Genomic DNA, 27723 nt, shown 5'->3' with positions numbered 1-27723 from the left:
GGTGATGGGTGGGTTCGTTCACTGGGATTGGGAACAAAACGCACTGTGGGTAAGTCGCTTGGGGGAACATTACGATGAAACCAGGGGTCAGGGGGCGGTTTGCTGGGGTTCTGGTGGTCGGCGACTATTCCGCCCGGGTTAGTGTTAGTCTGCTGTCGTCGTCGTAGTGGTGGCTGATGGAAAGTGCCGTGAAGTGTGCGTAGTAGTCTTGTTTAGAGCACGCACACGCGGCAGAGAAAGTGTGACATCTGGAAAGAAGGTTTGATGTATCTGCGGTATGCAAAAGCTGCATGTTCACGTTACATGTTGCCCGCCGCGTTGTGACATGATGCAGTAGCGTACGTTTTTTCCACGCTTATCCCCCTTCCTTCGCTCCCATGTCAGATCCCATTGATCTCTAGCGTCTTCTCCACAATCATGAAAAGCGTTCCATTCGAGCCAGGCTGGCAGGGCGGCTTACTGCAGGGGGCCGTGCGTTGCAAGGTTGGCTTTTAATTTTTTTCACATGCCGAAAAGTTCAGGGGACGAGGACGCTCGAGCGGTTTTTACCTCGGGATCTTTCCAGGCTGGCGGGTGGGAGGGCGTGTGCCTCGATATTGACCCTTGGAGCCGCGAAACCCGGATTGAAAAGACCGTTGGATTTATTGTCTATACTATTGACAAACCAGGTTGGAAGGGACCCTGTTGCATCTGTGTACTAAAGTTGCACGCATGGTGCGGTCCGGTTACCCAAACTGTTACGAGATCAACGTCGTCAACGTCGCATCGCATTGACTTGCTCGACGATCAGGAACAACGGCTAACTGCTTTTTACAAACGGTACGAGAAGCGGGTAGAAGGATGGAAGGTCGAGACGGACGGTAGGCCATCCCCACGTGCGACATGGCGATTGGTGCTTTTGCTAAACCGGCCCGTTTGAACGTTCTGGCTTCATCGAATTAGTAAAGCCTGGTGGCTGGGATGCTTTTGAGTGGTGATCTCAAGAAAGATGCATATGACGCGTGTATGTTAATGTACGATCACTTTCTGTTTTGGTATTATCTAAGGCGTCGGACGGCACCGGTGGGACTGAAGCAGGGTGAATAGATTGAGTGGGGATAGCTGGCGCGCTTATGATGTAACTTCAAGATGCCAATGTTGAAACTCGAGACTGTTCTTGGAACAACTGGGCCTTCGAAGGTTTGATAGAGCGGCTGGGTACGTTGGCTTTGTTGTTGAGGTTATCATTCGTAGGCTGGGACACGAGAAGTGGGTACCGTGCTCCGTATCATCATGAATGAGGAAGGTCAATAATATACGTTGCGATAATGAGGGTACAGTGTCTTTGTTCAGAGTATTATTACAGTGATGGTGTTTACGCTAGTTCATATCGCTAGCGGCGCGTAATCGTCATTGCGGTCGTGCTTGCAGGTATCGCAAGATCAGCGTATTGTACAGGCGCGCTTGTTGCAGCGCTTTTTGGGGGACTCCCGTCTCACGGTGGTGGTACAGCTGAACTGTCTTCTCAATCGACCTTCTTTTCCAAGCGGGCGCACCTTCATCCATCAAAAAGTGGTTTGGACAGCAATGTGAATGACGCCGAAGCGTGTCATGCCATCATCTCGCCGTGACCAAGGTCAGACAATGTGATGGTCATGCGCTTGCCACTCTCCACACTTCTCCGCTCACTGTGGTTCCCGCGAAGTGCATTGCACAAGCGGTGTAATCTTGATCAGGGTTGACGTCATGCCTCAACGCGCGCGTTTGTACATTGACTGGTCCCCCATGGAAGCGTTGTCGTCCCACCGGCGCTTGAGCCCGTCCGGTAAAGAGCTGGCAACTGCTTCCTGCCACATCGAAGGGGTAACGTATACGGGTGCAGTGTTTCCATATGTCGAGGCCGGTGGCATCTGCCCTGGGACTGCATGGACATTGCTGGACTGGGGCGATGTGTTCGACATTTGGTAGCCTGGTTGTATAGCCTCCTGTGCTGGCCGCATATCGTAATTGGTTCCTGGAGGATTGGGTCTTAGCGGCGGAGAAGCCTGAGAGGACGCGCTAGTAGGAGGGGGCGTACCAAAGGCTACATTCCATTGACTGTATTGTATTAGTTTGTTGTTTCAATGAGAACGTGATGATTGAACTTACTCAAAGATGCGTTGTGGGTTCCATTGGGCGTTCTCCGGCATTTGCATACCAGACTGTGGCTGAGCTGCACGGTGACCAGACGCCATCATGACCAAAGACTGAGCTACGGGAGAGTCAGCCTTGGAACCGCGGTCGGATGCCGAAATTGGTGGAGTAATGGGGAGTGCATGGTAGTTGACCTGACCTGGTTGTTCCAAGGGCGAGGGATGGCTCGGGTGACGAGGTCGGTACGATCCCTGGTGACCCATGGGGCTTGTTTGTGGAGCTACTTGTGGGCTTCCGAATGGGAATGTCGGTTTCAGTTCAAAAGCTTTTGAACAATCGGCCGAGAACGCTTGGCGCAGGCTGTTGACTTGCTGTTGCATCTCAGGCATCGGAAACGAGGGAGACATGGTTTCCAGGACACGCATGTGGCGTACGAAGAAGTTCCTGGCATCATGGTTGATATCTGGGTCCGGGCATGTCACAGCAACCTACGGCTGTTAGTCAGATGCTTTACTGTACAATGAATATGACATACCAGGTGCAGCATGGTGCAGGTCAACACGGCGTAAATATGGAAACTTATGCCTCGCATCATGCAAAGCAATCCAGGCATGCCGTAGGTCTTGAGAATCGCCTCTTGAAGTTTGCATAGGTTTTTGGCGGCCGAGTAGCATGTGAGCATATGCTGCTTCCATATACCATCATATGACTCTGATACGGCATGTAGTTGCGGGCGGAAGTGCATAATGATGGCCAAACAGTGATAGGCGTGCATGTTCGCCAGCTGATGGGATGGGATCCAAGGAGCAGAGCCATCCTGGGGGTACACAATCTGCATGTCCTCAGGAAGCTCTCGTAACCAGAGGGAAAAGTCGGTGTTGTGGCCAACAAATGCTGGATCCAGTGCCCAGTCCGGGTTCTTCTTCCTGAGTCTTCCGTACACGAGGGCCGAGTGGTGAACGTTCTTAACAATACGGGCGTATTGTACGAATTGACGCGCAATCTGAAGCTCGGAAGGATCCTGTCCTGCGATATGTCTGGGCATCTCCAAGTCTACGGTATCAGTGGTAACACCAAAGTCATAGCGTCCTATAGAAGTCAGCATCTCCAAGTACCTTCTTCAAAACCAACATACCTTGAGGACCGCCAATCATGACCTCGAAGACCATGCACATCTGCCATACCCTCGTTTTGGCAACACAGTCGTGTACTGTCGATCCGCATGATTTGCCCATCTGGTGGGTGTCGTAATGTTCGTGTAATTCGAGGTCCTTCGCCATGGCTACAAGGCTGACAGTCGCCATCCAAGAACGCCAAAAGTAACCTCGCTTTGGTGAAGCTTCACGAGCTTTCAGCAATAGAATCATTGCCTGCATCGTACTCAAGCGGGACACGTCTTTGAAGCTCTCCTCGTGCTCTGTAATCTGTCAGTAATCATTTTTTTGTCAATACAGGGCGCTACTGACTTGTGGCAAGGGCCAGCCATTTGTTGCCCTCCTCTGAGTCACCCAGCATTAACGAAGAACAAGCAAAGATGGACTCTAGCATGAGTGGAGAGATGGAGTCCGGAGCGCTGTGCCATTGCTGGTAGAAGTAGGCCTTGTTGATGACGGGGCAATATGGGTGAACGTTGGCGAAAAAGTAGTCAAAGTAATGCATTGCCCGATCATCATCAGGCATCATCTCCGGTGGTATGCGGACCGTATGATCGAGGCTTACAGAAGCTGGTAGTACGACCTCGTACTCCTCTTGTGCGGGTGTTTCGGCCAGTGCCTTCTTCATGTTAGTGATGTATGGGGCTAGACTAGTTAGCTTGATGTTTTTGCAGCAAGATGCCATGAAGCTCACCAATGGCTGTATGGTCGATCTTGAGTTCACCCAGTGCCTCGGATAGACTAGATACAGAGTCGCTTCGCCAATGGGGTTCCGATTCCGGTGGAGTCAGGATCGCAGGCGGGCCAGAGGATTGTTGTGAGTAGCCATGCTGAGGCGCGTAGCTCATGGTTTGCTGGATGACCTGGGGCTGAGACATGGGTTGATAATGACACGACTCCTGGGACTGTTGGTCCACGTAGGGCGAAGGTTGGTACATGCCTTGGGTAGTCGGCATGGAAGGCGGCATTTGGTGAGACATGGCCTGCGACATGGATGGATGGCGCTGATAGTCATGTTGAGGAGATGGGTCCGGGGCATACTCGAGCGGTTTGGGCTCCAGGTCAAATGTTTGCGAACCGTTGTAGTCCTTGTCATAGCTGACTGTAGGCGGCACACAGTTAAGCTTCAGACGAATGCAAGCAGCACAGGGCCATGCATTCGTTGTTGCCGCGTCGCACTTGATTTTGCGTCTACGACATCCTTCGCATGCTCTCATTACTGCTCTGTATTAGCATCTGCATGTCAAGTCAAAACGTGCCTCCATACCTTTCAGTCGCTTGTGTCTATTGTGTTCGTCTACGAATACATAATCTGGAGATGTTGTCAGCTGCCTTGTCCCCAAGACGCTGAGCGGCGTGTGGACTCACTGCGCTGGTTTTCGCGCGGTGCCAGCGTGGGCGGCGCAAAGGTGAAGCTCTGCATTTGCGCCGTTTGTGGCAGCAGTGGCCGTCCAGTGGTCTCCGGGGGCATAACGTTAATAGCTACCACGAGCCGGTCCGGAGTGACAGCGCAAGGCCTTGCGCAATGGTTGCAAGCAGCGGGGTTGTCGGCTATCCACTAAGTCGATGAGGTTGTGTGCGGTGGTCGGTGTGCAGCCAATGGTAGCGGCGCGCGATGACGGTCCAGAATGTCCTGAGGGTCGGCGGACGGAAGAAATCGCGGAATGGCCAAAACTATACACAAAGAAAGCGAAATCGAGAATAGATGCACTGTAGAATGCTATAGCGCAAGGGAAATCTCCGCGACGCCGCGGCGTCGTTAGGTTATACGGCAGATCAGGGCAGAAGGCGCATAGGGATGGTAGGTGGAGACGATGTCTGGCATACCGGGGTTTCGAAGACGCACTGGCAGCGGGCTCGCAGCGTGGCTCACGCGCACAATAGTGGCGTCGCAGTGTATGGATCTCCTGAAAGGCGAGAGTATTGTGGTCCTAGGCGGTTGGCCGTGTATGAAGGGGTCGATAGGCGGGCGAGGGGTAGACGATATGCGACTTAAGCGTGCAGGATCCAGGAGCCGCACTGCTGCACAAGTAGCGCCTTTGGTATGGGCGCCCAAGCTGCACGCGCGTGAGCGCAAGCGTCCGCTACCAAGATGCTGCGGGCACAGGGAACTGCCGTGCTGTGGGGGTGTGAGGCAATGGGCAGCAGGGATAGTGGTGCCCGTTGGAGACGGCCTGAATCGTAACACGTAGAACGACGGGTAGTGTGGACCTCCTCGAAGCACTGCCATGGGCCGGGAACGATTGCTATAAAATCAGCGGGGGCAAAGTCTGACAGCTGAGAAGACGGTGGTACATGGCGGCATTCTCACTCAGCAGACTTCAAGGCAAAGTAAAAAACTTCAGCGGACCGAGTACGCAAGCTGTTGCGAGGCTCTGGTGGCGGCTGCATTTGCTGGATTGCCCAGAAAAAGAAGATCAGACGTGACCAGTAGACTGCAGCAGCCCGGACCTGGCCGTGATAGGGCTGGACAATGTCGAAAACCTTGCGCATGCATTTAGTCGGTTCATAGTCGTACCTAGTTTCTCATCTCGCACAGCCTTAGGTGCCTGAATGTTTGAGACATGGTCTGGCAGTGTCACCGCAATGACAGGTGGGCCTTCTAGAAAGTGATCTCCGGCTGCTAGCCTCGATGACGAATATTATGCTTTAGCCGACATATAATACAGCAGGTGTACGACTATAGCTGGCTAGATAGGGGTACACAGATGGCTCTGGTAGGACGCTGCACAACCTGCCAGGAGCTAAAGCGAAACAAGTCTTGTCCACATAGTCGCGGAAGAGACTTGGCTGGAGGCAGCATGAGGATAGGCGTCCACTACTCGACGCCGCGCTTTGGCCTCGTTGATGTGCCGCTCTGATCGGTGGCATCTCCATGGCCGCAGACTCGACGTTCACTCGAGACTTTGCATGGGTTGGGCAGACGGGATCCCGTCGCATGCCGCAAAGGCTACGGCAGAACCGGTGTGTGTCGTTGAGCACGACACATCGGCGAATTGATTCGTGCGGAAGCTTGGTAGGGCCATGTGCAGGCAAGGTTCTAACGGCAGACGCATCACCATCAGCGTAGCCCGCATGAAACAATATTACTCCAGATGCTACCCTCAGTTGGGCTAACAAGATTCTCGAATATGTAGGTAGCATGCACAGACAGACGGCATAGCATTTGCATGAGCCGAATACGAGATATTGCGGCCGCGAAGCGAAACGTAGCTGAGGGGACTTGTCGAGGGCTTCGATCCGGCGCATGGATCGTATTTTCGTCCGCCACTGGCGATTGCATGACATGAAGAACGACCGAAGATTGCATGGAGAGCTAAAGTTAGGGTCGAAAATCCCTTTCTTTAAGGGCTGTTGTAATCTGTCAACCATGTTGCCGGGTCGCGTTCTCTCTCGCGCGGCAGGCGACAAGGCAGCTGAAAGATTAGTTCCCCACCACGCAGGTGGTATGATGGTGATGGCGATGGCAGTCAAGGCGCAGTCAGGTTACGAGTGCTAGCTTCGATCACGCAGAGACACGACGGGCGTTGCCAAGGGGTGCTTTGTATGGAGCAAGACGGGATGGTGCCATGACTGACAGGTGCTGGCGCCAGGCTACCGTCGACCTTTGGAAGGTCGATAGAAGCAGTGGTTTCCGTGGCGCGCGTGGTAAAATAACACGATACTGACCTCATCAGTCATGCTGCGCTGATCACTGCCGTTGATCTCCCTGCAGCTCAGGAACACGGCAAGCAAAGCAGGGACAATCCAGCAGCGCGGTCAGTCGTACGCCGGATGAGGCAGCACTTCCGTTATGAAGGCACAAGTGCGGGAGGAGCCGACACAGGTCGTTGGGACGAGACTGCCATTGGGAGTGATTAGTGAGAAACATGTCGTCAACACGATCACCATGGGCGCGCGAGCTTGGGAGGTGAGCAGGTGGTGGATCAGCCGGAAGCGTCGGCTGCCGATGGGGTTGAAGCCCAAGGGCAGTCGCCAGCCGCGCTGTTTCTCACCTTCTGGATGCGCACTGGGGATTTGCCGAGGCTGGCCGAGCAGAACGGCAGCAGGCAGGAGGCCACGAACTGTATACCCCGGCGGCGTGATGGAATGACACGAAGCTGCAGACACTAGTCAAACACACGGGTGCCCTGGTGCTGTGGTGTGAACGGTGCACCCCACACAAGTGTCCCCTGTATGTCGCGGATAATCTGCGGGAAATTGAGGGCTTACAGAGCAATTGCTAAGGCGGCGGGCATGGCCGGGGGCAGCGGCGGTGGTGGAGGTGGTGGTGAGGGTGAAGGTGCAGGCGGGTGACATGTTCCGAGTGTCTGGCTGGCTAGCACATGCTAGATGACGAACACCGAGGAGGGGCTGCTGGTGGCCCGGGCGCGCCTTCCTCGCAGATTTGCTGGAGAGGCAGGAGCCCACGACGGCTCCTTCCCTCCGCCACCATCACACCACGACGCCGCGACCCCTGCCAACCGCCGCCATGGAGCTCGACAAGGACAACGCCAACCCGACCATCCTGAATCCCTCGGATCTGCCCTCCCGCCGCAGCGACGCGACGGCAAAGAGGCGCGATGACGGCGGGACCGGCCTGTTCGACAACCTGATACCGCGCTACAACTACCTCAGCGACCCCTTCGACGACAGCGTCTCAGCCGGCGATTCAGACAGCGACGACGCACGTGAGGACATTGACGAACAGGAAATCTACGGTAGGCGCGCCCGCGGGCCCTCGATGGCGTTAACGTTTGGCTCACCCCGCGCATGACAGACCTCATTTCCACCATCTGCGACCCTGAACACCCGCTGTCCCTCGGCTCGCTGTCCGTCGTCAACCTGCCAGACATCCACATTCTGCCCCCCTCCTCACCGCTCTCGAGCATCAGCACCGTCGTCGTCGAGATCACGCCGACCATCACCCACTGCTCGCTGGCCACCGTCATCGGCCTGGGCGTGCGCGTCCGTCTCGAACAGGCACTACCTCCGCGCTTCCGCGTCGATGTCCGCATCAAGAAGGGCACCCACAGCACCGACGAGCAGGTCAACAAGCAGCTGGGCGACAAGGAGCGCGTCGCCGCTGCCCTCGAGAACGGCACCCTGATGGGCGTGCTGAAGAAGATGCTTTCGACTTGCGAGTAGATTCCCCGCCATGATTTGTCTGGACGAAAGTCATATTACGATATCGGCTCTTCTTGCATCGGCGTCACCAAGACATCATCTCCGCCACACCCGCACACCGTACACCGTATTCCTACGAACATGGCATCATCCCTCCGACGGACACCGGCATGACTGGTCGCCCAAGGAGGAAAGCCTCGGCTGTTCACAATATTGATGTTGTCCGGCAATATGCAAACCGCACATGCATGCGGCGCGTACGCTATCCCTGCGTCGATCATTAGCGTCGTGTTGGATATAGCATGTTCCTGCAGGCTAATGTCGTACACAAAGTCAATTCCGACCTCACCACAGGTGCATCGCTGGCGGAGGGTGTGATTTCGCTGTCCGTCCAGGCGAAAACAAGTTTCGATGGCCAAGATGCCCGAATGGGTACGCAGGATGATGTGCCTTCACAGTAACATCCCGGTGATTTAGCCGCGAGCACATTCCTCGGCCTTGGAGGTTACGAGGCGAGTAGGATTATGAGCAGACATAGATGTATAGACGTCTTATGAACAGTCTGAGATTGACTGGGCTCATGCTGGCACACATCTTTCACGTGCTCAAGTCACACATCACAATACAGATAGTAATTGACGCAGCGTACACAAGCCAAGTCCATATTTGGATTGGCAACATGGAACTTTGCTCTATGAACAACACGACGTCTCTACACCCTGGCCAACCTCGAATCACTCTTCCTCACTGCCCATCCTCCTTCCTAATCCTGTTATCATCCAATTGTTTTCCTAAACTCCTCCTGTAGTGCCTTGATCTTCTCTATCCTGGCCAAGATTTTAGCCTTGTCATCCAAGTCGTCGGATTCGTTCTCCAGCTCCTCAATCGCGTGTTCGAATGCCATCAACTGCGCTCTGAGACGTATGTTCTTAGCCCTCAGTTCTTCGTTCTGTCTTTCCAACTCGCAGAAATGAGCTTCTTCCCAGATTGGCTGAAGGATGAGGAGAGCCGGGCTCGCGATAACTATGAAGATGTGTGGGACTTTTGTGAGGCCGGCGTAGTTTAGCGCGGAGATTGCGATGGAGGCCGCGAGAGGAAGGAAGTAGGCAACGAAGTGCTTTGAGATGGAGATTGGCATGTAGAGTTCCATGATGGTAGCTGGTGGGAAACTGGCGCGGCTGTTTGAGTAGAGATGCGATGATGTGAGTGGTGTCCTGGTCTGTCTAGGTACGAAGAAGTAAACGACGACTTTGTTAGCGGGCAGGCACAGTGTGTACACACTTGCCGCTGCCCTCACTTCAGCTCAGCAAAAGCTGATTTACTGGCAACCGCTGTATGTTCCATAGTACCGCGTTGGTGTAATCACAGCCGATGATTTCACAGTGTAGTCTCCCTATACAACCACCCTAAAAAACAGCTTTCTTACACGCGACTCCTTGCAACCCCAAAAAAACTCAACATGCTCGTACCAGCTCTAAGTGAGATCCTCTACTGGTTCATCCATGCTATAATATCGGTGAACTTCTGGTTCATCGTATGGCAGATGCACCAGGGTCACAAACGTCTCCACCCTCTTTTTTGCGGCAGCCTTGGAGGCCTCGAGGCAAACGGTAATCGCGCGTCTACTCCATCCAGCGACGTCATAATTCACGTATGGCGCTTAACAGAAAGCTGGAAGACTTGGAACAGAATGGGTGCGAAGTAAAAGGTGAAACAGATGCAACAAATGCGAATAAATGGGTTGAAAAGTACCTAGGTAACCTGCCTAATTGCAAAAGTTTGAAGCGAACTGTGAGAGAAGACAGCAACATGTGAAAATTATATGAGCGTTTTTGATTCCTCAGTTACCAAAGTAATCGATACTAAGAAGTGAATGAACCAGAAGCCAAACACTCCCGCCGTTAGCTCCGCCCAATCCGATTTCTACCAAACCGCAAGACTAACGCAGTTACCTTGGAGCTTATGAGCCTTCTCACAAGCCAACTTTCGATTAAGGTGCCTTGTTGCTGCGCACCAACACCTCACTTCTCTCCACCATGTCGCAACCCCAGCCATCCGCATGGCTCGTACTCCCATGCATGCTCCTCTCCCTCCTCATCACCCGCTTCCTCACCGCACTCTCCACATCACACAACGAGCGCGGCCTGAGTATAGTCGCCAAAGCAGCGCTCATCTTCGTCGCGACACTCGTTCTCACCACAACAGCAGCGACCTCACTGTTCCAATCTCTAGAGACCACGCAGCCGCACACCAGAAACGTTCTGCGAAAGAGACGCAATGTCTCACCCTTGCGCGAAGAGCGCATTCAGGCGTGGCGCGTCAACACTGCGCCGACTCTTCATTGGAGCTCTTCGTCGGAGGAGGAGGATGTGAAGGCAGTGAAGCAGAAGCTTGTTAAAGAGAAGAAGGAGAGGCGGGATGAGAAGTCGCTGAGGAAGCGGTTATGGATGAAGTTCAAACCGAAGAGGAACGAAATGCTTGGGGGTAGGAAAGAGACTATTGAGGTTGTTGTGCGGGAAGATCCTTGGGCCTAGATACTGAGGGATGGAAGAGGCACGATTGATCTTCTGAGTGTATACAAGAAGGCAGGGTTGTGGACAGTATTTGGGTGTGACACCAATCACTGGTGACTTGCCCCGGCTGCTTCTTCCCGTTTCATCGTAATTCTCATTTGGTAGACACCGGAAGTACAAAAAGATAGCGAGCACAAAGTTTGAACACTCGGGCAACGTACATGCAAGCACAACTTAAACCTCGGTCGGTCAAATCCCAGCGCATGACAAAACCAGCTGAACACTCACATCTTAACGCTCGTGCCCATCATCTCCAAAACTACCCAACACCCTCCCATCACAAACACTCCCTTCTCCACCCACTCAATACCTCCCCACAACCCTCGACATAGCCCTAACCTCCGCCTCCGCCTCAAGAATCTCCAATATCTCCCTCTCCAGCCCAGCATTCACCGCAACACCCTCAGAAGGATACACGTCTCCAAACGCCGAGTTTGCCGTCGTCGTAACACCACTTCTGTCGTATAGTGGTACGCCTCGCTCCCAGATGGATATGGCTGTCTTCCTGCCGTCCGTGCTGCTCTCTTCGTCGGTGTGCGCGCCCGTGCGGAACAGTCTGGGGAGGCTGATTGGTTTGGTGCGGAAATAGATGATGGCGCTGATGATGTAGATGGTGATGCCGATGGTGCCGACTACGCATATGAGGCCGATGGCTGTTGGGGTCAGGGTTTCGGAGGTCAAGGCTGAGAGTGTGGAGCGGGTGTGCAGGTAAGGCGCTGGTGTGGCTGGGGAAGTGGAAGATGGGTAGGAGATGGGCGCCATGATTGTTGAGGGCGTCGTCGCTTTTGCGAGTATATTCGTTGCGTGGTGTATTGTTTCGAAGGCACTGAACTGAGAACTTTTAAAAGTGTGTGCGTGGACGTTGTTAACCGGCGGAAGAGCGGTTGCGGTGTTGCTGTTGTTTGGGGGTAGACAGAGTCATAAGGTTGCGCAATTTGCCAGTGGACAGGACTGTGGGTGAGCGTAATTTCTGCGCGACATGTTTCGTTTGCTACGAAAAAGGTGAAAACGAGGGGAGACACGTGCGGCCTCGTCTCTTAGGGTCTGATCATTGCGATCTCTCTCATTTGAGGAGTATCTTTGTGTGTGGGATGGTGATGTATTGTGGGGGTCGTAAGTGGCTTGTCGTCGCCCTGCCTTATCGCAGTACCAGTGGATGGAGTGGATGGCAACCAAAGTATCAAATCGCACACAGAGCAGTGATTCGTCTCTTGGAGATAGAGACTGTACGAGAAATAATGCACCGGGGAATCGACATGGACGACAAAAGAGAAGGCTCGTTCGTGATGTTGAAAGTTCAATGGTATAGTTGTGGGTAGGTAACATGAAGGAGGAACGCACGTATGTGGAAAAGCAACTTGATGTCGACGGCCATGTCAAATATGAGCCTGAAGGGGCAATCTCATGTCCCGTGAGCTAGGGAGGAATTGAAGCAGGGCGTGCAAACGATTCGAGTCGAACAGAGAGTAGAAAAGTAGAACGAGAACAAAGATAGGCGAGGATGTCACCTCACTCTCTTCAAGGGTATATTCACATCACCAGCTCTGCAAGCGCTCTTCGTGCTTGCGCAACCTCTCCGCTTGCTCCCGGTCCAGAATTTCAACTCTTGCGCTTGGCCACGCTCTTATATACCGTGGGTTGTCATGTCACATTGCGTCCGCCCACGCGCGCGTTGCCCTCCTCATGTTGCCGCACGAACGGTCGCTTCATCACGCGTTATCCTAGCACCTGGTATCCTTCCTTTCTCATTTCGCCTTGTTCTTCGCCGCCTCAGCTTCTCTCCTTGTCGCGTCCTCGAGCAATGCGGTGTCGACAGCGCCGGAAGGAAGGTGTACGTATCGAACGACGGAACCGCGGATGAACATGTCTTTTGTCGAGCACTATCGTCAAATTAGCTTCAATTTCTTCCCATAGTTTATGTCGCCATCTCTCTGGTACGCTGTCTGGTCCGTACGCAGAAGAGAGTCGCGATGCACCAACGTACCAAATGCGGCCACCTCAGCTCATCCACCGCCTCTGCATTGTCCAGCTTGATGTTCAGGTACTGGTCCACGCTCTTGAGTGTTCCGCGGATCTGGACTTCGTTCTTGAGTTCGACGGTGATTTCGTGCTCGACGAGCGTTTTGAAGAAGCTATTGCCCTGTCAGTTGCTGTTGCGTCATAATCGGCGTGGTCCGGGGACTAACCTGAAGAAGAGCATTGTGTATATGTGAGAAAAAGGATTGGGGTAGAGACGTCGGAGATACAGCTAGGCGCAAGTTGGGTCGAGTGGTCGCGACTTGGGGTGCATATGGCACAGTGACGAGGTTATGCGCTGCGCATGGGCCGCGTGGGGTTCGCGCCGCTGCGAGCGAGGCTGATCTGCCGCCTCGCCATGTCTCTCACTCCACCATCACCATCACATTGATAGGCAGGCACTCAGACAACCAAATATGACGACTGTGAGAGACACTGTCTTCAATTCATCTACAAAGGAAATTCGCTATTGTGGTATCAACCTAGTCCAGTCCAGTCCAGCCTATCCAACACCGTCTACCCAAAACCATCGTAACTGTATCACATCATGTTCAATCCCGTTGCCATTACTTCCTCGCCCAGCCGGACAAAGTCCTCCATCCAGCGTGGCCTGTCGCGCCCTCCTCTAGCACGTTGACGACTCCCTCCAATAGCTTCTCCTCGTCCTTGCCCATCTCCATTTGCAATCGAAGCAGCCACCTCTCCCATGCCCAGCTTCCAACTACACCTGTCAACATCGCCGCGTCCATGGTGGTACCAAAGACTGGCGCGTCCTCGAGCTCAATCTCGCCGTCTTCTGTGATGCGACGCTCTTGGTGCTTTGGCTCGGCGCCAACAGCAAGTGTGTCCTTCCAGTTCGCTGCCGTCTTTCCCATGGGAAGGAGCATCCACGCCCTTTGAACGTCCTTGAAGCCCGCCTTGGAGACGCGCGGGAGGAATGTCTTGGTAGGCTGCGCATCGTAGCCGCGGGTCTTGAGGTTGAAGCCGAACTCGACGCCCATGGCCTGAGCGTTACGGCCAGCATGGACAACATCGGCATCCATGAGGCTGAAGTCAAGAATACCACCGGGCTTGAGGCAGCGGTAGCACTCCTTCAAGCACAGGTCGTACTCGTCTGATGACTTGCCGACAGGCTTGCTTGTCTTGAGGAGCTCGTAAAGTGTGCGTGCCGAAACGACGTCAAAGTGACCAGAAGGGAATGGAAGAGTCCACAGGTTGGGAACGGTAAGGTGCTTGTGGTTGTCGGGGCCCTTGACGTTGGATGACATGTTGTTACCCGCAGTGTAGACAGTAGTCACTGTAGCGTATGGGTAGTCGTAGGCAACATCCCACGCCCAATCGTTGGTAGCGACACCACCAACGTCAAGGATGCGTGGAGCACTAGCGCGTGTGATGCATCGCGCGGCAGGTTTGCTGAGAAGCTTGCCACCGTTGAGTTGCTTCTGGGCTTGCAAGACCCAGTGGATGGGCAGCATCTGGTCGAGCGCTTGACGCTCCGTCTGTGCGCGCGCAATCCTCTCCTTTAGTACAGTTGGGTCATTGACGAAGAACTCAGACACAGGTCGCGGTGGCGCTGGGCGCTCTGGCTGGCAAAGCTCGAACTTTCCCAGGAGCTGATCGCGATGTGCGAGAGGATTGCAGCGTCGCTGTACGTGCATAGCCTCAGCGCGAGTCTGGCGGTGGATGAACGTATCCTTCTTTTGGCACCGAGAGTGAAGGTACTCAAGGCCTTGGACGTATGTGGTGATGGGCTCATCCGCCGACTCCTTGACTGGAGACTTGGCCGGCTCATCCGCGAACTTGACCGACTTCTTGACCACAGTCTTCTCGATCGAGTTGCCGCGGCTGTGGGTTCCGCTGGAGAGGCTGGGAGAGGTAATGTCGCTCATGTCACGAAGAGCGGCCTGTAGCTCATCTTGTTCCTCCAACCATCGGCCGGTCATCTCGAGGTTAGCAGTAGACACCTTTTGAAGTCCGGCGTTGTAGTTCTCGTCATACTGAAAGATGGTCTTGCTAGGGTTGATCTCCTTGATCTCCACGTTCTCATCGGTTGGGCTGCTAAGGAGGACTGGGCGCGATGTCGCCAGAGGCTCATCGTGTCCATCGAGAGTGGATCCGGCAAGAGTCGAGTTTCGTACCGGGAGAACTGGCACAGCTGGTACAGCTGGCACGGGGTGTGGGGAAGTGTTCCTTCGGTTCTCCTTCTGCCATGGAAGGTTGTAAAACCTCTCAGCAGTTGAAGTATTTGGGATTGACTCATCGCGCTTGGGGATACTCCAGGTGTGACGAGCAGTCGATTGAAGCGATGAGAAGAAACCACCGGGAGAAGGGACAGAGAGCGCGGAAATCGGTGTGCTACCAGAGGAACCGTTTCCGAATACTGTTGAAGGGATGCTTAAGCCGAGACTTGGTCGGGAGACTTCTTGCATCTCGCCTCTAGCCTCAACCACTTGAAACTCCTGTTGCTCTGGTTCCTCGTACTGCTCAGCAGATGGCGAGTTTCCGAGATGCTGAAGAGTCTCCATAGCTTGTAGGTCCAATTGCACAGGTCCCCACGAGTCAACGCTGGACATGGATCCGCGTCTACGTTGCGAGACTGGGGTGGCAGGGCAACTGAGCTTGTCCATCTCTTCTGATGTGAGGCTGCCGTCCAGGGAAGGGGCTGCTGAGTGCTCAGGCACGTGCAGGTTGTGAGAGTCGATCATCTCAAGGAAGCGACGCGATGGGGTCAGTAGCAACGATGGGGTAACGGGCATCGCCGAGTTTGCACTCTTCAACTTCTCAATGGTTGGCCATGCGGAAGGCGAAGGGATGACAATGGATGGGTAGCGTCTCTGTCTAGGCTGGGTCGCAAGCTTCTTGACTGATGCGGATGCATGGAGAGGTACCTCAGCCTCATCGTCAGTGATGTCGTAGAGGGAGTCGAAGTCGCTGTCAGCACGACTCGCCCGGTTTACTGGGGGATATGTAGCCGAGTGAACTGGAAAGCGCGGCGACGGCTGCGGGGTCATATCGAATAAGCGTGCCTTGGGGGTTGGGAAGTCGTCGTCAATGCTGGCTGGTGACGCGGGAGTGGGTAGGTATATCGACGAGGTGGAATATCTTGCTCCGAAGTAGTAGGTGGGAATTGAGGACTCGTCGTCGGTGGCATTAAGTGCCTGTCTCTGATCCAGCGGAGACATGGCTTGATGAGAGTTGGCCATGGGGCCGAAGGTCGCAGGATGGTATACTGCAGGCTCCAGCATCTCAGGCATGTTGTATATTGCGGTGACGTGAGCACCGCCTTGTGCTAATATTACTAAAGATACCTATGAAAATCCGAGTAGGCGGGAGTGCGGCGAGGGTGGTAGGGGTCCAAATACAGAAGTACAGGGGACCAAATAGAGGCGATATTAAGATGAGCTATAGCCCAAAACTGCGCTGGTCAACAGCTTACTGGTAAAAATGGAATTGCTTCGATCAACGAAGACTTGACGGAAGAAGGGGCTCGGAAGAGGACTAGAAGTGAATGGCAAAAGAGAGTCGATGCGGCGCGAGCGCGATGGTCAGAGGATATATCGCGCGTAGACGCCTACTCGTCGAGTGACTGTGGGCTAGTGTTACTGTGGCATTCGTCCGAGCTACACTGCCAGTTGGCCGTCCACTCGCATAGAGGGCCGAGTCTGGGTGGAGAGGCAGTAGCGGCTCAAGGTCGGCCACGACATGGCAAAGAGGGTGAAGGCGGCATGATTGGCCAGTGTAAGTTTATGGCGAGCAAGGTCAATACCATGCGCTAGAAACTTTGGGCTAGAGGAGCGTTGCGCTGCACGGCGTGGTTGGGTGTTTGGTTGTAAGCGCCGGGCTGTGCTATTTGCAGCGCTCGCGTTCTGCACGCTTGTCCAATGACGAGACACAGCGGCGTTGGACAGCATACTCGCCCAATAGTGCCTCCGCGAAATCGATTCTTGCTGCGGGGCTGGATATTGTCTCACGGCCTCGAGTTGGACGCGAGGCGGTGGTTGTGGCTGTCCTCAAGGCTGTCATGTAGCCATCCCGTGCCATGTGAGAGGGAAAGACCAGGTGCCGAGACCCGTCGCAGCCATTTCGGCAGTACAAACACGCGACCAGCCACGCGGTTGCCGATCACCAAGATATAACAATAGAGAAGGTTTCAGTCGATTTAGAGCATTGACGGCCCCGTTCAGCAAACATAGTTGATTCGAAACGTGAGGTGGTGAGCTGCGCGGTCTGCATGAACAAGAACAGAGGTGAGGCGTGCCAAGGCGTGCAGCGGGGCATGGATGGAGGGGCAGGCGTGACGCTGATGCCGTCAACACCAAAAAGCTATCGTGAGCTCCGTCACACTAGCAATTTCCACAATCTCCCCATACCTCCCATTGGCGCTTCTCTAGATCACTTATACACACCGAAACCGCACTAGAACCGCCCGTCATGTCACCGCCTGCCATCATCGCGCCGTCGATTCTGTCGGCAGACTTCGGAGCGCTGGGCAAGGCCTGTTCAGACACAATCTCCCAGGGCGCCGACTGGCTCCATGTACGCGATGCTGAGTTTTGGGCTGGAGTGCACGCGACTGACACGTGCAGGTCGACATCATGGACGGCCACTTTGTGCCCAACATGACCTTTGGCGCGCCCGTTGTCACCAAGATCCGTTCACACGTCGACCGACCGACCACCGCCCACGGCAAGGGAACATTCGACTGTCACATGATGATCGCCGAGCCCAAGCGATGGGTGCGCGACTTCAAGCAGGCTGGCTGCGACCTGTACTGCTTCCACTACGAAGCCGCCGTCTCGTCAACCGCGGCAGACTCACCCAGTGGGAAATCGGACCAGAAGACATCTCCAAAAGAGCTGGTCAAGTTCATACATAGCGAGGGTATGCAGGCTGGTATCGCAATCAAGCCGAGCACACCGGTCGATGTGCTGTGGGAGATAATGGAGAACCCAAACAAGGACGAGGTTCCGGATGTGAGTTCATCACCCCTGCACTGCCATGCTTTCCATCATCACAATCGATATCACGAAAGGGCCGCACGCGCTATATGGTGGTTAGAGAGGCCTCGGAAGTGGTCGAGCAAAGCCAGGCTGGGTAGGGCTGACCCTGTTGGGGCGTGGGCGGCACGCGCTGGCGCTTAGGCATACCAGCCTGCGTAAGCCCACTGTCAATCAGTCTTGACCTGTGCGTTCTTTCGAGAAGCCTGCCGCATGCTGCCCAACCGACTGTCCATCCATTGGCCACCTGTCAATTCAGTAATCCCCAAAGTTGACATCGGTACCTACCCGCCCACGCCGCTGGCTGCTCCCGCAGGATCAATAACCTCAACTCAAGGCCCGCGTTAGGCCACGTCGCGTTCGGCAGAGATTTCATGCTAACATCCACAGATGATATTGATCATGACTGTAGAGCCCGGCTTCGGTGGCCAGTCATTCATGGCGTCCGAGCTCCCCAAAGTCACCGCGCTTCGACAAAAGTACCCAGAGCTACAGATCGAGGTCGACGGAGGTCTAAGCGAGAAGACCATTGACCAAGCTGCTGATGCTGGCGCTAATGTCATAGTTGCTGGCAGTGCTGTTTTCGGCGCTTCGGACCCTGGAGACGTTATCAAGAAGCTCAGGGAAGCGGTCGATAGCAGGAGAGGAAAACTATAGAAGGGATAACGATACAGACCGACGAATTATGACAATGACTGTAGATGAGCGTATGTACAAATAGAAATGCGAGGAAGCTTACCATGTAGATGCTGACATGCGTCGATGCAATGTTACACAACCTGCCGGCTAAATTCTACGCCCATGGCCACCTGTGGGTCTTCATATCCACAAAGATAGCAAATTCGGCAGATGTTATCGACAGGGCTAGTGGTATTTCCACATGATATCACAAAGAGGGCCGTGGAGGCTACATCACTTTCGGAACCTAGCTTATCACTTGCATTGAGAGATTGTGAAGGCTACATTTCTTTCGGAACCCAGCAACTGCCTCGCAAAAGGTTATCTTGGCTACTACATATCCTCTGGCTCAAGTTGAGTGCCACACAAAACCGTACCGTGGTACCTACATCGACGCCAAATTACTCCTCACATTCATCGGCTGGGTCGTTGTCCTCCTCTGGCTCGTACTCAGATCCAGACCAGTCTGCATCTGTCTCTACATCAGATGCTTCAATCTGATTGTAGGTGCGTGTACGTCCGGGTAGCTTCGGGACGGTTGTCCTGCCCCCATCCCGCCCCCGCCCAGCATGCAGTCTGAACTCCCGTTGGCGATTGAGGCGCTCCCTCCTTGTCGTGGCGATGGTCTCAGCGTGAAGTGCACTGGGTGCTAGACCATATGTCTCTTCCCCTGAGTCCGTAAGCATTTCGATATCCGAGGAGGCAAGGTGTGCCAAACCTGGCTCGCTATCTTGAAGAAGCCCAGCAAGGGTCTCCTGATACCTCTCTTCATCGAAGTCCCATTCTTCCTCCTCGTTTTCGTCATCGGCATCGCCCCATTCCGAGTCGTCGCTGATGTATACATGTGTATCTTCTTGGTGGAAAAGCTCTTGGCGGCATAGTGGACATCGATTGTTGTTGGGCATTTCAGCCTCGACTTGCTTGACGATGCAGTGGTCTCCGAAGATGTGGCCACACGGAAGTTGCACCGGGACGTGCCTAATAGAGAGCAGCCAAGTCAGTGTGCCGTCGCAGTAGGGACCACCAAGTGCTACTTACTCGGTACTGTAGTCGTCCAGACAGATACCACATCTGAGCGGCTCTAGCCCCTGAACGAACTGGTCTTTTGTCAGCATTCTTGCTGTAGGATTGCGCTGAAATAGATGCAGATGTAGACAGAGGTTCGGCGGTGAGGTAGAGTCTAAGGAAAAGGTCTTGTGCAGTTGAAAGAAGGAGTGTCATGGTATGCGCGGAGCCGGCATGAGATCGCATCACTTTCATCACTCGAATATCTACTCTTGGATTCACTTCACCGTTCACCCTCTCCGCGATTCGTATATTGCTCAAGAAACTCGACATATACTCCACTGCTGAGTTTCCGGTTTCAGTCTAGCTGTGTGTCCGGAAGCGACAATCTATTGCTTCTTGCGATGGTTTCTCCATGATAGGCTCTTAAGCAGCCCCACATTGTAGAATTGGTCTGAATGCATCTCCTCGTGATGTTTTCACTTGGTTCATGCATGAGCGCAGCTGTGACGATATGACGTCGGCGGGTATGTATATAGTGAACTATGCAGCGAAGACCACAAAGACGACGAAGACTATGAAGACTGGGTTCTTCGATATCGGAACGCGAACCTCATTGTAGAATAAAGAATTTATTGCGTGTTGCGAAGTGAAATGAATACAGAGACAAGAGTAGTGGATGTCTGTGGGCCATGGCTAGCGCGTACCCATGCGCCGGAACCCCGAACATTTTCTTGAGCTTCTCCACAACAACACCTCGCGCCCACCAAATCGACTCACGCGGGTCGCATGAGCTCTGATATGGCCAAACGAAAGCGCGGCGCTCGCGACGAGCCACCTCCTGCCGATATGGGACTCGGTGCGACACTGGCGCACATGCGCGGCGAAGCGCAATCCGACAATGCGGCAACCACCACGACTAACGGAGACGAAGAGGGCTGGACAGTAGTCAGCGGCTCGAAAAGGAGACGGAAGGAACGCGGATCGCACTCTGAGCACAACGGGCGCCGCGCCTCAAACTCGCCTTCGCCAGCTCGCAGTCCTGGCCATTCGCGCGACACAGATGGGCAGGGCAAGCGCAAGGCACGATCGCCACCGCCGCAGCAAGATGCAACTCCCGACAACCCATTCGCAGGCAAAGACGCCCAACTAGGAAATCGCCTTTCCTCCACCGACAACCCTTTCGTCACATACAAAGCTGGCTCTGAGCAGTCAAGCGAGAACATGACCAGGGAGGAGCGCAGGAAAGAGCGCAAGCTGCAGAGGAGCTACCCAGCCATTGAGCATTCGCATCATGCCCGCCTGAACTCGCACGTGAAGATCACAGACCTCCAGTCACTGGTACTGTACTTGCTTGCTGACGGTAATGCGCCGCAGTGGGTTTCTGTACGCAGTCGTGCCAATATCCAACAGGTCGTCATGCTTATGGTTCCGGGATTGGACCTGGGTATGTTCAACGGCGATGTTGCTCTAGACGCCGCGCCTCAGTCGAACCCTTCTGTTGGAGCAGAGACAACAGATGCGCAGACTGATGCTGCGCTCACGGCTGCAAAGGCTGTAAAGGATGCACAGGCAGCAAAGCCCAAGCGGTTAAACATTTCGCGTGATGACTTTTATCCGGCTAGTCTCAAGGCCGAAAAACTACCTGCATCGCTGAAACCCCTCGCTGAAATCTTTGAGCATGTCTGGCCCATCAAGGCTATAGGCGAACATCGCAACAACCAATATATGAGGGTGCATTCGCCCATTCATACGATGCTAACCTCACAAATACCCAAGACGCAAGAAGAGAAGCAGATGAAGAAGACGGGGAACCACAAAGGCCCTTTGCCGCAGAACTCGAAGAACTGGGAAAACAAGCGCACACGCATCACCGAATACATCGCCAGTCTAATGGAACAGCAAGAGAACGAATACGTGCTACATCCAGCGATGTTCACCACTTCGGAATCCAAGGAGGCCAATAACGAGAGAAGGAAGCTTGCCCATCAGAGTGCTGATGACGGTTGGGTCGACACCAATGTCGCTACCTTGGAAGATGCAGAAGTACCCGAGATGGAGATTGAACAAGGCAGTCTGACTGCTGGAAGACACATTATATCCGTAGACTGTGAGATGTGCAAAGCTGAGAATGACCAGCTTGTACTCACTCGCATCAGTCTATTGAACTGGGACGGCACTACGGCCCTCGACAAGCTTGTCAAGCCGGATGTCGCCATCAAGGACTACCTGACCCAATGGTCCGGTATTACAGCGGCCATGCTCCAAGACGTCACAACTACTCTAGCGGACATACAGAAGGAGCTATTGGAACTCATCACACCGCGTACAATCCTTGTGGGACACTCGCTAAACTCTGATCTCAACGCACTCAAGTTGACCCACCCCTTCATCATCGACACTGGTATCCTCTACCCGCACCCTCGTGGGCCACCATACAAGCAGTCGCTGAAGTGGCTTGCGCAGAAATATCTCAAGCGCGAAGTGCAAAAGGGCTCAGCAGGTCACGACAGTGTGGAAGATGCTCGGACATGTCTCGATCTAGTCAAACAAAAGTGTGAAAAGGGCCCGCGCTGGGGGTCGGGCGACACAAACGCGGAGTCTATTTTCAAGAGAATGGATCGTTCTGTACGACCAAAATCAAACGAAGTGCATCGTGCAGGAGCTGTCATCGACTGGGGCGACCCGAACAGAGGTCACGGTGGCCAAGCTCGAGTCTCCATAGGCTGCAAGACCGATGAGGAAGTAGTGGAAGCTATTGAGCGTACAGTAAAGGGTCAAGCTGAAGGCAAGGATGGCACTACTGACAAGATCGACTTTGTCTGGGGACGTTTGCGCGAGTTGGAGCTTGCAAGAGGCTGGTGGGACGACGCCAAGACGGCCGACGTCGAGCTCATTCGACAGAATGCCTTGCAACGACTGGGTCTTCTGAAGGACGGCGAGGATACAGATGTTGAGGTTCACGGACCTGAGCTCGGCGATGCCGTCTCCAAGACCATTGAACGTATCGGGCAGATATACGACGCTTTGCCACGCTGCACGGCCTTTATTGTGTACAGTGGGACAGGCGACCCTCGAGAAATCCGTCGCTTGCAAGCAATGCAACAGCAGTATCGCCGTGAATACGCTACCAAGAATTGGGACAACCTCAGCGTCAAATGGACGGATACGGAGGTGCAGGCTCTCTCTAAAGCCTGTCAAGAGGCTCGCAACGGCGTTGGCTTTATTGTTGTCAAGTAAAGTACGAGTATTCGTACCTCGCGCGTGCTACGTGCAAAGCGCAACGTGTCGTGGTACATGGTGTCCAAGCGCATATCGCTTGACAGACAGTCTCGGCCGTGGCGTATGAACGGATAATCGGGATGCATAGGCTGAGAGGCTGAATGCTTTCTAGAACATGCGTTGTGTTTTGCAATTATCGGTAGAAAGGATTAAACGCGAATAACTATCGTGCCAAGGGCACAAGTACTGCATGACATCAATCAACATCCCTGTCCACTTTCCCCTTACTTGGAGTTAAATTAGCGCAAAGCTTTTCGCCGCCTCACAGTGGGCGAAGATTGCGCAAATTCAACTCTGTAAAACCACAATCCCATCTTTGCCTGTGTGAGATCGCTGCCACGGTACAGCAGTGTCCTCAGCGACGATCATTCCGTCATGATGGGAGGCGGGTACCAGTTGGGACAATGCTGCTGACGACGACATGGAAAATGGCATGGATAAAGGCCAGAAACGAGTAGTCTGGCCCAGATATAGCTGCAAATGTAAATTCGGACATATAGCTATCATCCTGCATCGACATGTTATGCTAATTGGCCCATGTCGCGGATCAAACTTGGCAACCTGTAATCGTCGCAATCTGATGGTAATAAAGATAGCCGGCGCTTGGTCCCGGGATGAGTAAACTGCCCCATAACGACAGTGACTACCGATCAGGTGTTGGGATGCTGTGACACGAGTTCATACCTGTGCACGTCGACACATGCGTACCTCGGACGGTAGGCAACTGCTCGCATTCGATAGACGGACGAAATTACAGCTGAAGAGATCTGGCTGTTGCGCGAGATGGAACAGCTAGCGTGTTGCGCTTGCGACACGAGACGGCTTCAGGGCTTTTTCGCAATAGAGCGCATCTAAATTGATAGCGAGGCGCGCTAACCCCACTCGGACTCATGCATGGCTAATCATGGAATAACTCCTGCTAATTATTTCACTTGCCCTTTCCCTCCTCTGAATTAGCTCTCGTCTTTCAGGGTTCCTTCCAGTCTCCGCCGCAACCGCCTATTCTTGTTGGGGCCTACCATTTTTTCCTCTTCGCTTCCAATCTCACTGCGCTTGCTGAAACGCTATCCTGGACTGAGACGCGTCGTCGCGTACCCGAGACCGGTAGTTCAGCTTGCTTAGGCCCACCCTCTTTCATCCAACTTTTATTTGTTGCTATCTAGCACTTTTCGTGCAGCCTCTCCGCTCACTTGCAGCTATCGCCTAGGCACTGTTGTGTCAATGGGCTGCATCAATGGCGGGCTCCAGGCGATCCGGAATTGGCGAGGTGGAGTCAGACATGAATACACATGAACTTCAGCCATCACCACCAGAGGTTGTGGAGAGTGCTGATGAGGCCTCTCCACCTTCCCCGCCCACCAACCGTGCAACTAAAGCATACTGCAAGAATTGTCAGAAGTGCATTGGAGATTTCTATAACTCCTGGTACAAGGTCACCGGCAGCTACTTCGTTCCCGCCATGCTCGGCTCTTACAGTTCTACCTTACAGCCCATGGGCAAACTAAAAGCGGCGTCAAAAGGCACCGAATTAGCAGGATGGTAAGCTGAACCCAGACATGGCATTGGTTCCTTCTCCCTTTACAATTGTTTGTCGCACCTTTCCCTCTTATAGCCTTGGCTGGCTATCAACAAACCCCAACACACAAGTTGGCGTATCCCGGCTGCCGATGGTTACATGGTATTTTAAGTTTCTTCCTCTAGACGCACCGACGCTAGCCTGCACCAAATCTTTCCACACTATAGATTAACATCTATTAGACGTGTACGCCCGCATTTTACGTCCCGCATTCCTTATTGCTATCATTTTGTTCGCACAGCGATCTTGGGACTAACTCAACACCAGTACCATTCAGCCTTTATCGTGCCCAGATCCGGCTTGCGTAAAGACAGCTATCGGATTCACCGTTGTCACCGCACCTGCAGGAAAGGGATCCTTTCGGTAAGGAACTTCTCCAATGGCCTTTCAAGTCCTTGCATGATGGCTGACCTGTGACAGCGGTCGAGATTTCTTCAAGCTGGGTCGCATAGAACTGCAATGCGAGACAGCACCAAATCATACCATTGTAGTCGAGCCTGAAGTGGATGCCTCGCAAGACCTACTAGCGAACGAAGACACCCCAAGTCCTCCCTCGTCGAGAGCAACACCAAAAGCGTCCTCGGCTGAAGCTATGGAGATTGACTCGCGTGCGCCATCTGTAGATCACCCAGATCACACTCGCGGGCGGTACGAGCCATCCCAAGACCGTAATTTACAACAGCAGCAGCAGTCGTTGCACTCTGTCGGAGACAACACACCGTCGTTACCAGCACCATCATCGATGCAGTCTTCGATACGGAACTCCCCACATGCTTTTGCTCAAGACGCGCTGAGCACTGCACCGCAGTCAAATGCTCCCTATCATCAAGAACCTCCTAAGTCTCACCAAGGTCCTGGCGTTGAGTCAATGAGCGGTCCACCTGAGGTGCCAACAATGGTCCCTCAGACCAACGGCCATCACTATCCTCGTTCGCCAGAAGACGTTAGCATAGACGCTATGGCGCGTATACAGACGCAAATGTCCCACAACAGTGGCGCCTTAGCTGCGCATACCCGCGACATTAGGCTTCACCAGGAGAAGATGGACCAAACAGCAGAGGCACTGCGTCAGGAATACCAGTTCAAGTTTCTTCAGCAAAATGAGCATATCAAAAAGGTGGAAGCGCTGGCCGAGAGATTACAAAGTGAGATGCAAGGCATGCACCTTGCCATGCAAAACATCAATCGTGAGTTATATACGATGAGGATGGAGAGGCAATCAGGAGCTTCGGCTACGCCCCATGCCGCTCCATCTTTCGCGGCGCAGAATGCAGCATTAGAGCAAATGGCGCAGCAGATGAATGTTTTGTCGCATAAGGCGAGTGATGTAGACCTTCTCAGTACTACTATCGAGATCATGAAGGGGAAAATCTATCGACTGGAAGAGCGCGCCGGACCTGAGCCCTCACAAGCACCACCATATACGTATCAAGCTCCGCAAGCATCAATGGCACGCCCACCTCACTCGCATCAGAGTACACCAACGATGACGCCGAGCAATGGAGCACCCCAACCGGTAACCAATGGCCAGCCACAGCAATCGTCGTTCGCCGCTCCTTCCACCACGGCGACACCTATGAACGCGCCGAATCCCACGAGCGTCGGTCCCACTGGAAGTCAGGCTGGCGGATGGGCCACCATCAACGCGGGAGTGAAACGAACACATCAGAACGGCGTTGAGAATCCACAGGAGGCCAACACTCAAGCACCCGGTTCGCCCAAGAGGCAGAGGCTTGTTGATGGTGGTCCTTCAGGTTACACAGCCTCGCAACAAACTCCCATGACAGACCATCGCTTCCAAACGCCCACGATACCGTCCCAACAAACTGTACCTGAATCTGTTCTCGGATCGCAATCGCAACAGTCTTCCTACGTCCCTTACGCCACACAAGATGGCCCTTCAGACGCCAGCTGGCAACCCGAGTCCCAGCGTATGATCGAGCATCGACCGCGTGGGCGTCGGGGTGGGGGTCCTGGAAGTCGAGGTGGCAGAGTTAGGAAGAGTATGCCAGCCCACGGTACACTCGGAACCCCTGATTGGGAAAGGCCTGATTGGCAAGGTGTTCCCGATTCTCAGATCAGTCCGTCCGGATACTACCAACACGTCGCGCAGCCAGGACGAGGGGGCATTGCGCGGCGAGGCAGTGGCGGTGGGGGTGGTCGTGGCGGTTACCCAACCAGCGATCGTGCTAGCAGTCTAGGTCTACAAGGTGTGACAGCTGCTATGAGCTTCGGATCGCCAGGCGATATGTTTGGGTCGGCAAAAAAGACACGCACCAAACCTATTAGGAATGCAGATGGAGTCTTGATTCGCAAAGACGGCCGCCCAGACATGCGCTCACAATCCTCAGCAGCTAACCTCCGCAAGGTGCATTCACGCAACGAAGGCGAAGCAAGTCACTCACCCACTGGCTTCACGCCCACCAATCACCAATATGCGGCCTCAACCAATGCACCGGACACGCCGAGTCCAAGCGGGTACGCAGCGGACCCAAGCGCCAGCGATAAGCACAACGCGATAATGGGCAAGATGTTTCCCGCTGGTGTTGACGCAGCACGGAAACAACAAGACTACACTCGTCAAGTCTTTGAAGAAAACACCGATCACACCGTCCACCCACGGTCGCAGAACCACGCCCCAGCAACAAAGGCGGCAGTCCAGATCAAGAGGGAGCAGGTTGAGCGGAACCGAATCTCCGAAACACAGAGTCCACGGGTGCAGGAAACAGACGTCGACATGGATACAGGGGAAGATCACGCAGACGACGAGCGACAGACGCCCGAGGAAGGCGGCTTAGATCCCGAAGACCAGACTCAGGATACGAATATGCAGGAAGAACGCGGCACAAGAGCTGCCTCGCAGACTAGTCCGGAAGATGAGGTAGCTGGAAAACCGCGTAAATTCAACTAGGAGAGCAGATTCGATCCTAAGACTGGGGTGCAAAAGTTTGTGCGGGTAAAGAACAAGTAAATTCTTTGTTTTGTATTAGTACTGGGTAGACTATCAATAGTGTCAGTTGATACGAAGGAATTTCATACTTCTGCGTTGATTCACTTGACTTTCAGTGACCCCTAGAGCCTACATCAACGTTAGATTACACACTTTGCATCTTTCTGTATTAATGTAGGCCCTACGTTAACGTTATATTACATACTTTGTATCTTGCTATGTTAATGTAGGCCCTACCTTAACGTTAGGTTATGTACTTTGCGTCTTTCTATAT

At 53.8% G+C, this 27723-nt stretch overlaps 10 protein-coding genes across 10 annotated transcripts; 5 read left to right on the top strand and 5 right to left on the bottom strand.

Annotated features, from left to right (window-relative positions):
• Nucleotides 1-1730: 1730 nt before the first annotated feature.
• Nucleotides 1731-4689, bottom strand: J4E87_002445 (uncharacterized protein; the record flags this gene model as incomplete). Its single annotated transcript, XM_049374082.1, has 8 exons — nt 1731-2076; nt 2128-2600; nt 2648-3201; nt 3248-3529; nt 3579-3911; nt 3961-4485; nt 4534-4578; nt 4635-4689. The coding sequence occupies 8 exons, from the start codon at nt 4687-4689 to the stop codon at nt 1731-1733; spliced, it is 2613 nt and encodes an 870-aa protein (XP_049236222.1).
• A 3048-nt stretch (nt 4690-7737) lies between these two features.
• Nucleotides 7738-8393, top strand: J4E87_002444 (uncharacterized protein; the record flags this gene model as incomplete). Its single annotated transcript, XM_049374081.1, has 2 exons — nt 7738-7966; nt 8026-8393. The coding sequence occupies 2 exons, from the start codon at nt 7738-7740 to the stop codon at nt 8391-8393; spliced, it is 597 nt and encodes a 198-aa protein (XP_049236221.1).
• Nucleotides 8394-9147: 754 nt separating this feature from the next.
• On the bottom strand, nt 9148-9522 carry J4E87_002443 (uncharacterized protein; the record flags this gene model as incomplete). The annotated part of the gene is made up of 1 exon (XM_049374080.1): nt 9148-9522. One exon carries the CDS (start codon nt 9520-9522, stop codon nt 9148-9150), a length of 375 nt encoding a protein of 124 aa, XP_049236220.1.
• Nucleotides 9523-10408: 886 nt separating this feature from the next.
• On the top strand, nt 10409-10906 carry J4E87_002442 (uncharacterized protein; the record flags this gene model as incomplete). The annotated part of the gene is made up of 1 exon (XM_049374079.1): nt 10409-10906. The coding sequence occupies one exon, from the start codon at nt 10409-10411 to the stop codon at nt 10904-10906; it is 498 nt and encodes a 165-aa protein (XP_049236219.1).
• A 1784-nt stretch (nt 10907-12690) lies between these two features.
• LSM2 (U6 snRNA-associated Sm-like protein LSm2) lies at nt 12691-13145 on the bottom strand (the record flags this gene model as incomplete). The annotated part of the gene is made up of 3 exons (XM_049374078.1): nt 12691-12825; nt 12930-13077; nt 13132-13145. 3 exons carry the CDS (start codon nt 13143-13145, stop codon nt 12691-12693), a joined length of 297 nt encoding a protein of 98 aa, XP_049236218.1.
• A 382-nt stretch (nt 13146-13527) lies between these two features.
• On the bottom strand, nt 13528-16215 carry J4E87_002440 (uncharacterized protein; the record flags this gene model as incomplete). The annotated part of the gene is made up of 1 exon (XM_049374077.1): nt 13528-16215. The coding sequence occupies one exon, from the start codon at nt 16213-16215 to the stop codon at nt 13528-13530; it is 2688 nt and encodes an 895-aa protein (XP_049236217.1).
• A 1177-nt stretch (nt 16216-17392) lies between these two features.
• Nucleotides 17393-18615, top strand: J4E87_002439 (uncharacterized protein; the record flags this gene model as incomplete). Its single annotated transcript, XM_049374076.1, has 3 exons — nt 17393-17497; nt 17548-17934; nt 18349-18615. The coding sequence occupies 3 exons, from the start codon at nt 17393-17395 to the stop codon at nt 18613-18615; spliced, it is 759 nt and encodes a 252-aa protein (XP_049236216.1).
• A 422-nt stretch (nt 18616-19037) lies between these two features.
• Nucleotides 19038-19751, bottom strand: J4E87_002438 (uncharacterized protein; the record flags this gene model as incomplete). Its single annotated transcript, XM_049374075.1, has 2 exons — nt 19038-19614; nt 19675-19751. 2 exons carry the CDS (start codon nt 19749-19751, stop codon nt 19038-19040), a joined length of 654 nt encoding a protein of 217 aa, XP_049236215.1.
• A 679-nt stretch (nt 19752-20430) lies between these two features.
• Nucleotides 20431-22881, top strand: J4E87_002437 (uncharacterized protein; the record flags this gene model as incomplete). Its single annotated transcript, XM_049374074.1, has 1 exon — nt 20431-22881. One exon carries the CDS (start codon nt 20431-20433, stop codon nt 22879-22881), a length of 2451 nt encoding a protein of 816 aa, XP_049236214.1.
• Nucleotides 22882-24415: 1534 nt separating this feature from the next.
• On the top strand, nt 24416-27410 carry J4E87_002436 (uncharacterized protein; the record flags this gene model as incomplete). The annotated part of the gene is made up of 2 exons (XM_049374073.1): nt 24416-24462; nt 24920-27410. 2 exons carry the CDS (start codon nt 24416-24418, stop codon nt 27408-27410), a joined length of 2538 nt encoding a protein of 845 aa, XP_049236213.1.
• Between the last annotated feature and the right edge of the window lie 313 nt (nt 27411-27723).

Source organism: Alternaria ethzedia, assembly GCF_023757985.1.
Source record: "Alternaria ethzedia strain BMP 0044 chromosome Unknown scaffold_4, whole genome shotgun sequence".
Lineage (NCBI taxonomy): Eukaryota > Fungi > Ascomycota > Dothideomycetes > Pleosporales > Pleosporaceae > Alternaria > Alternaria ethzedia.
The sequence above is the reverse complement of the archived record's forward strand: the minus strand, read 5'-3'. Positions and strand labels throughout refer to the sequence as shown.